This window comes from Blennius ocellaris (genome assembly GCF_963422515.1).
Source record: "Blennius ocellaris genome assembly, chromosome: 5".
Taxonomy (NCBI): domain Eukaryota; kingdom Metazoa; phylum Chordata; class Actinopteri; order Blenniiformes; family Blenniidae; genus Blennius; species Blennius ocellaris.
In genome coordinates this window covers 12,286,158-12,299,419 of record NC_137654.1, presented here as the reverse complement: position 1 = coordinate 12,299,419, position 13,262 = coordinate 12,286,158, and the positions used below count along the sequence as shown (strand labels likewise).

The 13,262-nt window shown below is 40.5% G+C and overlaps 1 protein-coding gene across 1 annotated transcript; it reads left to right on the top strand.

Moving 5' to 3' along the window:
• Positions 1–378: 378 nt before the first annotated feature.
• slc26a6.2 (solute carrier family 26 member 6, tandem duplicate 2) lies at positions 379–12,690 on the top strand (the record flags this gene model as incomplete). Its single annotated transcript, XM_080496856.1, has 19 exons — positions 379–506; positions 980–1,119; positions 1,594–1,704; positions 3,320–3,495; positions 3,862–4,026; positions 4,457–4,609; positions 4,687–4,769; positions 4,850–4,997; positions 5,081–5,194; positions 6,329–6,406; positions 6,743–6,838; positions 7,029–7,135; positions 7,442–7,511; positions 8,403–8,495; positions 9,916–10,038; positions 10,188–10,334; positions 11,338–11,392; positions 12,099–12,223; positions 12,598–12,690. The coding sequence occupies 19 exons, from the start codon at positions 379–381 to the stop codon at positions 12,688–12,690; spliced, it is 2,205 nt and encodes a 734-aa protein (XP_080352982.1).
• Positions 12,691–13,262: the final 572 nt, after the last annotated feature.

Below are 13,262 nucleotides of genomic sequence, written 5' to 3'. Positions count from 1 at the left end.
TCAAAAACAGTTTTCTGAATCAACCGGTACCACACCAAGGTAATCATCATCAACATTTTCCAGAGTTACTGATCTCTTGATCCTTGTCTGATTATTGTCTTGTTCCCAAACAATTGCTTTGGCATGGTTTTAGCATTCCTTGGTGGAAAACAACAGATCTTGTTGCATGTTTTTGACCACAGGTCTTTAAAAAGATGCCATCCAGCTCCACGGGGAGATACATGTTGAATTTGGATTTTTTTTTTTTTATTTTTATTAAAAAAAAACCTGTAAATTGACAAGGATGTTTGAAGACGTCACATTTCTCGAGAAACATTCAGGCTTTTGCTGAGTCATAATGAGGTAAACATATTGTTTGAGTTGCAGCTTGTTAAAGCCATGGCACAGAGGAGACTGGTGGACTACAGTGTCCACAGGGATGTCCTGGATGAAGATGCAGTCAATGAACTGGCAGAGAAGTCTGAGTCAAAAACGTCTCTGTGTGCGAAAGTCAAAGAGTCACTGAGGTAAACCTTTTCACATCGAAGTGACTGTGCAGCTCACCTCGACTCTTGTTCTGTATTTATAAAAGTGTTGGGGTCACATCCAATTCTGTGGGTTTGGCCTTATAAAGTAGGTATTAGACAGTTATAAAATAAATATAAGCTGTATACTAAATTGTCTGCACCTGTTATAGAGCAAACATAAGACAAGCTGTTGTTTAGTGAACAAATCATGTTTCTTAAAGTCTCCCCCTGAGTTTTTATTGATTTCATGATTGTTTTTTAGCCAAGAAATTAGTTGAAGTTGAAGCTTGGTGGCAACAATTTTACTCATTCCAGCAATGTGCACAGTGAGCTCTCAGACTTTAAGCTCTTACACTTTACACAGAAAATGCTATTTAACCTTTTTTAGTATTTTAATAACTGGTAGAAGGTACGCATAAAAATGTACTCTCACTCGTTTTGTTTGTGTTCCTGCCACTGTGGCACGACCTCAGTTGCTCGGGTCCCAGACTGAAGAGCTGTCTGCTCGGTACATTTCCTGTCGCATCGTGGCTGCCTCGATACTCCATCAGAGAAAATGCTTTGGGCGACCTGGTCTCTGGAATCAGTGTGGGGATCATGCAGCTGCCTCAAGGTATTTATCACTCAATGCAAATAACGTCATGAATGATGGGAGGCATCAGTATTTGGCTGATTCAGAACAGCGTCGGTTCTTCTCAGCAGACAGGGCGTTGTTTTAAAACACCTTCAAGAACCAAACAAAGGTCTCCTGTTTGTTTTGTCTAGTTCCTTCTGTCTGTTCATGTTTGCCCGACAGCTGTTTGAAGACCACACATCACCTTCAGAACTGCTTGTTCTCCTTTACTTTACACTGAATGAACTCAACATTTACGTTTTGCGTTGTTTTTCTGTATTGAAGAATACATTTTGGAACCAATCAAACATCTCCCTGCTGGTGTTATAAAACAAATACCGTGCATAATAATACACCCGCCGGAAAGTGTTGTCTTTTTTTGTAATTTTGTTAGATTTAGGTCCGACCACAGTGTTGCATTTCTGTTCTCCCCAGTCAAAGTATCATCCAGTTGATGTTCTTTCACCTCTGCAGGTATGGCCTATGCCTTGCTAGCAGCAGTTCCTCCAGTCTTTGGTCTGTACTCCTCCTTCTACCCGGTACTTGTCTACTTCATCTTCGGCACATCCAGGCACATCTCAGTAGGTATGCACTTCATGGGGTGCGCTAGCTGCTCACTCTTTTGAAAAGTGGATATTTGTTTTCATCATCCGACTTGAACAGTAAGATCTGAGTGGTCAAAATATTTTGTGGCAACATCTGAAGTGGAACTATTGGGATGTTGTTTTTGTTTTGTTTTTTTGCTTTCATTTTGCTGTACTTTTTCCACAAGATTTCCACATATAAAGCGCAGTACTGTGGATTGTCTGAAATGTAGGGAACATGCTCTACTTTCGGTATTTAATGGTGGACAAAAGCAGCATATGATTTAAAGTGGTTGCTATGAGTCTCTTAATTATTCTTAAGTGCGTTCTGGATTCAATATCAAGTCAGCCGTGACTGCGGCATCTCCGAAAAGAATTATTACGAACAAGAGCAATCAGAGTCTTCTGACCTCCGCCAAGGCTTGACATGGATACAGGGAAATTACACATATTCCACATTCAGTTCAACTGCTTTTATTCTTTTATTTATTTTGGTGATAATGTGTAAGAATTTGAAAGGACACAAGATAAGACAAGAAATTGTAAAATGAAAATGTTCTGTTGTCACAATTATTTTGATCCAGATCACCACCAAAGTTTAATGGGTTCTCCCTTTGATCAAAATGCACATGTGTACCCATTTTAATGATCTTTTCATTAGTTTTTGAGATATCTTGTTAACAGACAAATAAATGCGAGTGATTTTATAACCTCTGTGGCGGAAATAATAAAATAGCCTCTTTGTTTGACTTGGAGAAGCTAATGTTGTTGATGACCATGTGACTTCTCACCTGCATTGTATTACCTACCATTAGATAAACACTCCTCTTGTCTTCGTGCCAAGGTCACGATCCACTGAGAGATTCTGTTTCAGGTTTCAGAGCGAGTGTTGTGAGCGTGGATATATGGGTCCTCAAATGAAATGAAAATATTGTGTCATTTAACAATATACAACTGCCCTTTGTTCAACCCACAAACCAACCAAACCTTTTAACGTAACGTTAATACAATTGGAGAAAAGAAAATGACAAAAATACTGTCAAAAGTTATTCCAAAAATGATTAATGAACTTCGACTTAGTAGAAATATAATTATTAATGTAATTGATTATGCACATAAGACTCGTTAAAACAGATGAAACTGAATATAAAACATCAAAAAAGATCAATCCAAAAAATTACAAACTAAACTAATAGATTTAATAATAGATAAAAGTGTATCTTGTTTTGTGGAAAACTTGGCTGAAGACATACAATATATTAGAAGCTTTTCTCTTAATAGCCACATCGAGGCCTCGAACACCTCCTTTTAAGACCAACTCAACATTGGGCAAACAAGTGTTCATGACTGGATTAGTATTTAAACAGCCTGGGAGCTGCATCATTTTCTGATCGCCACGACAAGGAAAGTGTCAGCTTTCATAGAGGATTATTGTTTGGATGAAGAATCTGTGGTCCAAACAAAAACAATGGACTGTGTTCATGGACTATTTCTCCCTGATGAAATAATTTCATGCAACCTTGGGAAAACATTTTTAAGACAATGTCACTGATGAAAAATGTACTTGAATGAGAATCTTTCAATATATTTTAACTCTGCCTCTTGGTCGTTGTCAGGAACATACGCTGTGATGAGTGTGATGATTGGAGGGGTGATCGAACGACTGGCCCCTGACTCAAACTTCATATCATGGGACAACGTGACCAATGCCAGTGTTGTTGACACGGCTCTACGTGATGCAGAGAGAGTCCGAGTGGCTGCGGCTGTCACCTTTGTATCGGGAATCATTCAGGTAAAAATAAAACTGGACGTCAAATCATTTCAAAAAACCTGAGGAGAAAACCACTCACTGGGTTTTCATGTTGGCCTGGCAATGTGTCATATTTCTTAAAGAGGCATTGTATAAATGTAAGTATGCCTGTGTTGTACATTGGGTGGCGGTATTGAGTCACTTTAGCACCTTTTTACGATTCACCTGGTTTTCAGCGTTTCTACTGTTTAACTTGTCTTGTCGACTGGTTGTTGCAATGGTATTGGGTCTGCTTAGTAGATCAAGTTGGTATTATACCTTTCAATTAATGAAGCTTGTGACTTGGCCCTTGATCGCTTTTGAATGATGTTATCACCAGCTTTCCTTCAATCTGTGTACTTGCTGCAGATCCTGCTCGGTCTGGTCCAGTTTGGTTTCGTGGTGACGTACCTGTCAGACCCGCTGGTACGAGGGTACACCACAGGAGCAGCCATCCACGTCATTGTGTCGCAGCTCAAGTATACCTTCGGCATCAACCCCGAAAGATACAGTGGGCCGCTGTCCTTGATATATGTAAGGCAAAACACAGTCTGTGGATGTTTTCACCTATTTCCTCTTTTAGTTTAACCATTTAGAATGAAGGTGATGAAAATAAGCTGCTTATTTCATCATAAACCTCACCAAAATACATCTGTTATATTGAACACAGAAAATGTCACATCTTCATATTTCAGAAATATACATGTCTGTTCTACACTGAATGAAAATACCTCTTTAATATTTTCTCACTTAAGCATTTTGTGACTTCGGATCCAGAAACGACATCTAATAAGTGTTACTCACCCAATTTTATCAAACATTTTGACTTGAAAAGAGGTTTTTTTTCTTTCTTTTTTCATTTTTATACACTTTTTGTTCCTAAGTACAACTGATCCTCCGATACGTGCACATAAAGGCATCGTGATGTTTCACCATGATATTTTTCTTCTATTTATCTTCCCAGACTGTGGTGGAGTTGTGCTATCTCCTCCCACAGACGAACATCGGCACCCTCGTGGTCAGCATCGTCTCCATTGTCGGACTCATTCTGGCAAAGGAGCTCAATACGTTCTTGAGTAAAAAGATGCCGGTTCCTATTCCTGTGGAGCTGATCGCTGTGCGTACACCACAACAAACCCTGTGTTATAAACTCTATGTGCAGTATAGTACATCTCCCTGTGTCTGTTTCTGCAGGTGATTATTGCTACAGTCATTTCCTGGCAAGTTAATTTAGAGGGGAAATATCAAGTGGATGTTGTGGGACTGATTCCCTCAGGGTGAGAAACAAACACGCAGGACTGATGAGGGGTAAAGTTTTGTGATGATTCTTATGCATTCTTCTGTCAATGTTCACCAGTCTGCAGCCGCCGGTGGTCCCAGACTTGTCTCTGTTTGGTCAGGTTATCGGGGACGCCTTCGCTCTGTCTGTGGTTGGTTATGGCATCGCCATATCTCTGGGACGCATCTTTGCCCTGAAATATGGATACAAGGTGGACAGCAACCAGGTACGAAGAGGACCGATGATCGCATTGCCTGATTATTTCATATGATTTTAAGTGAGGTTGTGTTTATGTCTTTCATGATCCAGGAATTAATTGCTCTGGGTCTGAGTAATTCTGTCGGAGGGTTTTTCCAGTGTTTTGCCATCAGCTGCTCGATGTCTCGCAGTTTGGTCCAGGAGAGCACGGGAGGAAGGACTCAGGTAAGGACAGTTCTACTGAAGTGTTGCTGAGCATGACTTGACAGGTCGAGTCCTGTGTGGCAGGAAGAGTGTCCGGAGTAAAAACTCGCCAAGTCTGCATTACAATTCTTAATGGCTTACTGGGAGACCATGGAACAAAAATGGAGCATCCTATTTCTTCGTGTTTTCAAAAAGAGTTTAAGATGTCAAATAATTATAGGTTATGCTGTGAATTGTGAGTTTGATATTTAGTTATTATCCGAAAAGGGATTTCTAACTTAAACTGTCATTTAGTTTTGAATTTGATTAGTGAATCGACGGAAGCCACAGGCTTCCGTCGATTCCCTTTTCAGTTGCTGGACGGTAACATTTTTGTCATAATGTTCTTATTTGCTGCATTGTATAAAAGCAATTGAAATAAAACTAACTAAGCTAAAACGAAACTAAATGAAACTAAAAACAGCAACCCAACCTGTATGAACGTGTATAGGGATAACATGCAAACTCCACACAGACACTCCTTCCTGGTCAACAGGTTCAATCATTCTCACTTTGAAACAACCACTGACCAGTAGTGTTGTTCAGCTCCAAAAATCTGAAATTATTACCTAAATAAAGAAAAGAAACACCGACATTGTATTTAAGCCAATAGTTCTATGACATGCAGAGTGTTAGCGGTGGAACTGACACTCTTCACATCAATGTCTTGTCTTTGTCTGCCTTCAACTACAAAACTGGCAGAAATTAAAGGTTAAATGCAGTGAAACATTCATTATAATTAACAGCACCGGGGTAAAGTGGCATTGTTAAAAAACACTTAGGGGATCGATTTGTGGCCCCCGTGATTGAACTTCACCTGCACAAATACAGATCTTCTAAAAGGCTAAACCCATCTATTCTGACAACACCATTAATCAGCCAGACCCATCAGAGAGGAGAGGAGAGGAGAGGAGAGGAAAGGAGAGGAAAGGAGAGGAGAGGAGAGGAACTTGAACTAAAGTTGCTCAGACTGCTCTTGTAATCATGCACCAATTCAACCTAATACCCACTCCATCATTTGTCTCTTTGTTGCTCTTCTTTCTGGCTCTTCCTCTGATCTTCTCTCCTGATTTGCATTCATCACATGTCCACTCTCCCCCTCTCTCTTCACTGCAGATCGCTGGAGCTCTGTCGGCAGTAGTTATCCTTTTCATCACACTCTGGATTGGGACTCTCTTTGAAGAGCTGCCCAAGGTAATTCTGCTATTCACGTCTGTGCACAATCATGAGCATGCGTCCAACTCTGAGTGTGAATGATTGTGTGGAATGATAACACTCATTCTGAGAAGAACATACAAAAGAGGCCTGTGTGGTGTAAAGACACCAGTGTCTTCCACTTCAGGATAAAACTACAGACAATGACTGAAAATTTACAGAGAGCGAGAGCGAGAGCGAGAGAGAGAGCGAGAGAGCGAGAGAGAGAGAGAGAGAGAGTCAAAGTTTCATGCCAGATTATGTTTCACAACTTCTCCTTGACTCTTCTGGATAAATTTGGGTCTTTCTTTGTTTGTTTTGTTTTTGTTTTTTCAGGCTGTGCTGGCTGCTATTATTTTTGTCAACCTCCACGGTATGATGAAGCAGTTTTTGGACATCCCTGCACTGTGGAAGAGCAACAAAGTGGACATGGTGAGCGGACGGAGTTTGCTGAATATGTGAACATAATCTCAAGTTTGCACCCATGTTTGTGGTGGAAATATTTCATCAGGCAATTTTTAATTATGTAAATATGTAAAACATACAAACAAAATGTAAATGTATGTGTGTATTCTGTCATATGTGCGATGTCACTCATGTTCTGTCTTTTCTCGTCCTCCAGTTGGTGTGGGTGGCCACCTTCATCTTCACCGTGTTGTTGAATCCTGACATGGGCCTGGCTGCTTCTATCGGTTTCTCCATCCTGACTGTCATCTTCAGGACTCAGTTGTAAGAAAGCATGACTGTGGCGTCTGGGCACACACAGGAACACTCCTGATGACAGAACATGGTTTTCCCGCCAATTTGTGTCAAACATAATCAGTATCTCACGCCTTTGTGTGCATGATCTTCTTCTTGCTGTCCAGAAGTTTCTTTTTTCTTGTGTGAACCATGTTTATGGATCACTTTTATTCATCAGGTGCATACAAATTTTACAATTTTAAGAATGTTGAATTGATAGTTCTGACGTAGTTCCCTTCCTTCATCCAAACACAGTCTGACTCAAACTGTTGGTGTGTTCTGGTTGTATTTCAGACCTAAATACTCTGCATTGGGGCAGATCCCACACACAGACGTTTACAGGCCGCTGGAGGACTACGTTCAGGTATGGAGCAACACCTCGACAATGTCTGACACCATGAGGTTTAAAAATGTTCAGTAGAAAGTTTTATGTAAAGGTAGACTTGTCATAACCCTTATTCCTTGATGCCATTAAGCATGCCCATCATTTCATTGCCTTATAGTAAGTCTCATTGTGGCTTCTTCCATGTACTCTCTCAATACTTAATTTTGAACAACAAACTTAGGTATTAATCACATTTCAGTGTCATTAATTCTATTTTCCAACAATTAACAAAAGCTCTCTCAGGATTGGAATATCTTTTTGTTCTGAACGTCAAATCACTGAAGGTAATAAAGATCTCCATTTAAAATTGACATGGGAATCTTGGCATACAGTTGTGCCTTTAAATGAGGAGGTATTGAACACAATGCATCCCAGAAAAAAAACACAAAAACAGTGCAACAGAGTAAATATCTTCTCCTCATCTGTAATTAATAAAATAGTCTTGTTAAAGTTAAAGAGCTGCCTTTACACAGTCCCTGTGGAATAAGAACAAATAATTTGTTGTTAACCCATGTCTTTCAAAATGCAATATCAAGATTATTTAGAGGATCTTCCTCCAAATTCTGATTCATCTTCAGTTGAATTAAATATCCAACCAAACACAACACTGACAGCTCAGCCAATGTATCACAGCAGCACTGCTGTAAAACAACTACTGTATTGATAAGAAGCATTGCTGTGTTGTTGTTTTTTTGTCCCCATGTTACTGGTTTATTAGCAAAGTACCTAAACCACTATTTTATGAGAAGTGATACAGTTATATAGTACTGTAGTGATTGACAGTAAATGTATGTGTGTGCTTGTCAATAACCGAACAATGAACTGTGATCAAATCTAGTGCAGAAATTTGCAAAAATTTCTCATTTGTAGGTGAAGCCTGTGCCTGGGATTCTGATCTTCCGTTCTTCTGCCACCCTCTACTTTGCCAACGCTGAGATGTACCAAGATGCACTGGGAGAGAAGGTATAGATGATCACACAAGTACCAGCAAACTCTCAAATTATCTTCAAACAGCAATTGGTCAGATATCTTCTCACTCTTTAAACAAAACTACGATGCAGAGCACCAAATAGAATATTAATTGGACTCAATGTCGTGTACAGACCACAAAATAATAGATGCACAAGATTTCAGTGAATATGCAGGGGGAAAAAACACCACAGACAGGAGAAGCTGTCTCAGTTTTTCACAGTTTCCGTGCACTTAGCTTCTCTTTCACAAATATAATTTCTGTCTGTCTAATAACTGACCCGACATGTCACCCATTCACACATCAACCCCGTGACAGACATTGTTCAAAATGTCACCCAGCTATTTTCTTTCCGCTTTTCTTCTCCTCGACTTTTTGTTCAAGTAGCGCCCCCCCCTCCCTATTCTTCCGTCTACCCCCTCCATCTTCCTCCTCCTCCCATTCATCTTCTGCCATAAAAAGACAAATCTAGAGAAAACAGATGACAAATGACAGAGAGGCGGATGGGGGAAAACGGCGAGGAAGATAATTGAACGTCTCATTCTCTAAAGTGTCAACATGTGAAAGTCGCAGGGTCACAACCCCGATATGTGAGGCACCGGAAAGCTTTCAGTCCAAATGAAGCAACAGGTTTATATTAAATGGTGGAAAAATGCCATCAGATCAATTGTGGATGGTTGATGTTTCTGTGGAATCTGCTGCTTGGTTTCCCTGGCAGCAACAGAGCTGATGGAGACCTGATGGCATACTGCATATTGAAGCTCAATAATACTGAATCTGCTTCAGAAGATTAAACAGCTGTCGCCAAAGTCCGATCCTCTTATGATTGGCAGACTGATGATGTTCTTCAATATGACTTAATGGTGCTTATTACTGGTGACCCTGAGATTTCTCAATTTCTGTGGTTGTCACATTTAAGATATTTCAAGTGGTGTTTAGTCTAACCCAGGGGCCACATACAGCCCAGTATCTTTCCAGGGGGGCTTGACCGGTAAAATAGTGGCCTAATAACCTTTAAATTTGAACTTTTTCTCTGTTCTAGGGTCAAATATAAGTTTAGGAAAAGGCTACATTTGGCAAAAATGTTCCACTATTAGTGCTAAAACTTACTACAGTCAACATAAAACCAATTATAATAACATTTTCTGGTGCAGAATTCAGTGAAGTATCCCCAAAAAATATCTAGAATTGTTTTATTGCACAACAAGTGATCTGCATGTTTGATTTGTGACAAGATGCCCTTGCAAACTACTAGTTAAACGTTTTGTCCAATAACTTCTATGCCAGCTCTGCCCCTAATTGTCATGAATTGTATTATTTTTTGTTATCTAATAATGAGTTGTGACACCAAAAACAAAAACATGTTATGAATACTAATCTTCACCTGTGACTGCTCTGTGCTATGCCTTCTAGTCTGGCATCGACATCACAAAGATCCTGTCAGCAAAGAAAAAACTGGAGACCAAAATGAAAAGGCTAGAGAAGAAAAATGCCAAAAAAGCAAAGAAAGCGCTTCAGGAGAACGGTGTCGGCCACGTGAGTTGAAACAGCAACATGAACGACTCAACTGCTGCCTCGTATACAATAAATCAGTGTTGATTGTTGGACATAGAGAACAGACAACTAAAGCATTTCAACCATTTGGTTGTCCTTTTGCTTGTTCCTTCTTGTCTCATTCTGCTCAGGCAGAAGAATCAGAGTACGAGGAACCAAAGGACATTGCAACCATTGAGATGGAGGCTGAGCGCGACCCCTCACTCCTGACAGCCATTATTCTGGACCTCAGCCCGGTCAACTTCCTGGATACTGTGGGAGTCAAGACGCTACGAAATGTACGAAGACGGTGATCTCATTCAGCAGAAAATACGCAAATAAAAGAGGAGGAGAGAACTGGCTATCAAAATAATCAATATGAAGTTGCTTATATTTTGGGGAGGACATTGTGACGCCTCGTAGGGGAACCTCGGAGGGGTTGTTGGATCCTTGGTGCGTGATGCACTTTTGGACTCTCCGTACATGACGGGGCACGTTTCATTACAGACCTACTGATTGATCGGTCTGTAGATGGTCCAGTCGTTCAGGATATAGACATCCAAGATTAGTTGTGTCAAACATAAGGCCTGTGGACCAAATCAGCCCACAAGAGGCTCCAATCTGACTCACAAAACCACCAAGCAAATTGGAAAGATTGAAAACATTGATTTCTTTTCTTTTTTATCAACTTTCTTAAGAGTATTGGACGCAACATAATACTGAGACCCAAGCTAAAATATTTGTGAAAGAAAATACCGATTTGCTCAAAGCCATACGGTCAGGGTGAGCTTGTCAAAACATACATGCAACAGTTATAGGAGAAGTGTTTTGAACATGTCACCATCTTCTTCACCAGGAGGCTTCAGTAAAATTGGCTTTATATTGAGGTCATAGTAATTTCTTGAAGTAACTGTTTGGTTTTGTGAAAGTAAAGATATTTTTGGCATTTTGGGCTGCATGTTGCACCTGAACTAAACTGTGTTTGATGAAGCTGATCTGAGAAGATATGTTGACTGACCAACTGGCAGGTTTGGCTGATCTTACCATTTAGAAGAAATATGTGTCGTATGCATAGATTCCTGTTCCACTGTTTGAGAGTCAAATATGATCAGGAGCAACAGAGAGAAGATAGGATGTTTCTTTCTTTTAAAATGTGCAAACACAATCCCCATACCGCTCTTTGTGCCTTGTCTTTCGTCGTCATCTGACTCCCCAGGCAGCCCATTGCAGCAAATTGAATTGTCAGACTAATTAAATGATCCTCAGTTTGATTGTTTCTGTGTGCTTGTGTGTCTGTTTCAGATCCTGAAAGACTATGGAGAAATCGGGGTGGAGGTGGTTCTTGCTGGCTGCCAAAGTAAGTAAAATACCTGATGTGAGTCGATCCCCTACCGATGGGAAACACACGTGACTCCAAGCTACAGTTTATCTATAAAATCCCTTCCTGTCGTGTTCTTGTCTGTGCTGAAACACACATGTGGATGTATTTTTCACAGCCCACACCCACTCGGACACACACAATTAGAGTCCATTCAATAACACTGCATATTGTCGTAGCTGTTTCTTGGTGGGGAAAGTCAAAAGATGATCCATTTTCCAGGGAACAGAGGCCATTCCTCTCTCTTTTAAACCATAATGTGTAATCTCAGGTCATGAGAAGATCGTAACTCATCTCATGAAAACCTAAAAGAGACACTAAATCTTGTGGACATGTTCTGCTTCTATGGTTGAAAGCATTTACTCTCAGTGTTTACTTTTACATACAGTAATAGCTCAGAAATGTAGGTCTGACTTGCTAGATGGTGAAAAGCACGAGTCTCTGGGGGGAGGCCATCATACTACTACGATGCCGGGAGCCATATTCAGTTTATTTTAAGGGATCAGTGGTGCTAATTATCCCAGTGTGGGTCGATAGTATATAATGTGATGCATGAGAAAATGTTTCATTGTGTGGGTTTGGATTCATTGGGGATGCAAAATATTTTCATATAGCCAGAACTACTCATTCCGCGCACTCCGATGCTGTCATCTACATTTATTGCTACAACCCTTTCTCCATCCAGCCGTTGTGGTGGACAATCTAGAGTCTGGAGGCTTTTTCAACGACAAAGTGACAAAGTCCTGCCTATTCACCACCATCCACGATGCTGTTCTTCATCTTCGGCCTGCTCAAGCACAGAGCCAACAGGTTGGGCCCTCACACAAGTCATCATTGTGTATCACTGCATTTTGACAAGGACAGTTTGACATTTTGGAGCTTATTACCCCTCCCCTTTCACAGAAGATGAGAGAATCAATACCACTCTCATGCCTGTCCATTAGATATGGAGCTGGAGCCCTGTGCTGCACGTAATCCCCCTAAAAGACTCCCGGCTTGTCGTTTTCATGCTTCAGCTTTTAGATCAATCAAATCAATCAAACAAGATATAGCATGAATCAGGAAGCTTAAGGAGTTTTTCTTCGGTTTGAACTGAGACAAACTTCCAGTTTCAGATGAACTGGCTCAGTGCATATATAACCAGTGTAGTGACTCAGTGCTTTGATTTTTCTTAACTTGTAAAGTTCACCTGTGTGGAAAGTAAGGAACAGATTCTGGTCACGCTGACCCAGTGCATCTATTACCAACCTAGAGGCACAAAGAAATCTATCCTGTAATGCAAAATATGAACATTTGCACCTGAGTGTGAAGAGTCACACCGCTGCTATTCAGAATATATGTAAACAAATACTTGTAGTCCCTCTCTCTCTCTCTCTCTCTCTCACGGCACATCAATGATGAGAACTAAACAGGTTTGCATGTTCTCCCTGTTGATTTCTGGTTTTTCTGTTGTTCTGGGTTTTTTTCACCATCTTTTCACCAAAAACACGCATTTAAGAGTCGTGCCTCTAAAACTATCCCCAGATGGGTGGAAATAAGTGTAGTTGTCTCTCTGTGTTGTCTGTGTGATGGACTGGTGACCTTTCCAGTGTGCACATTGTGCAGAATAGAATATGAAGTGATGGACGAAGCAATACCCTATGAAATCCTTTCTTGTGGTTAAATACCCTTTTCCCCCCCCTAATTGTGCTTCTTCCAAAATATTTTGATGTTTTGTCCGTCCATCTGGTAGTCCAACTCTCATGGAAACAGTTCAGAGGCAATATGCTTCCACTCATTTAGCCATATTCCCTCCTTTCTGTTAAAATAAAATATAAAGTCCCTGCTGTGAGGGTCTTTTACACTACCT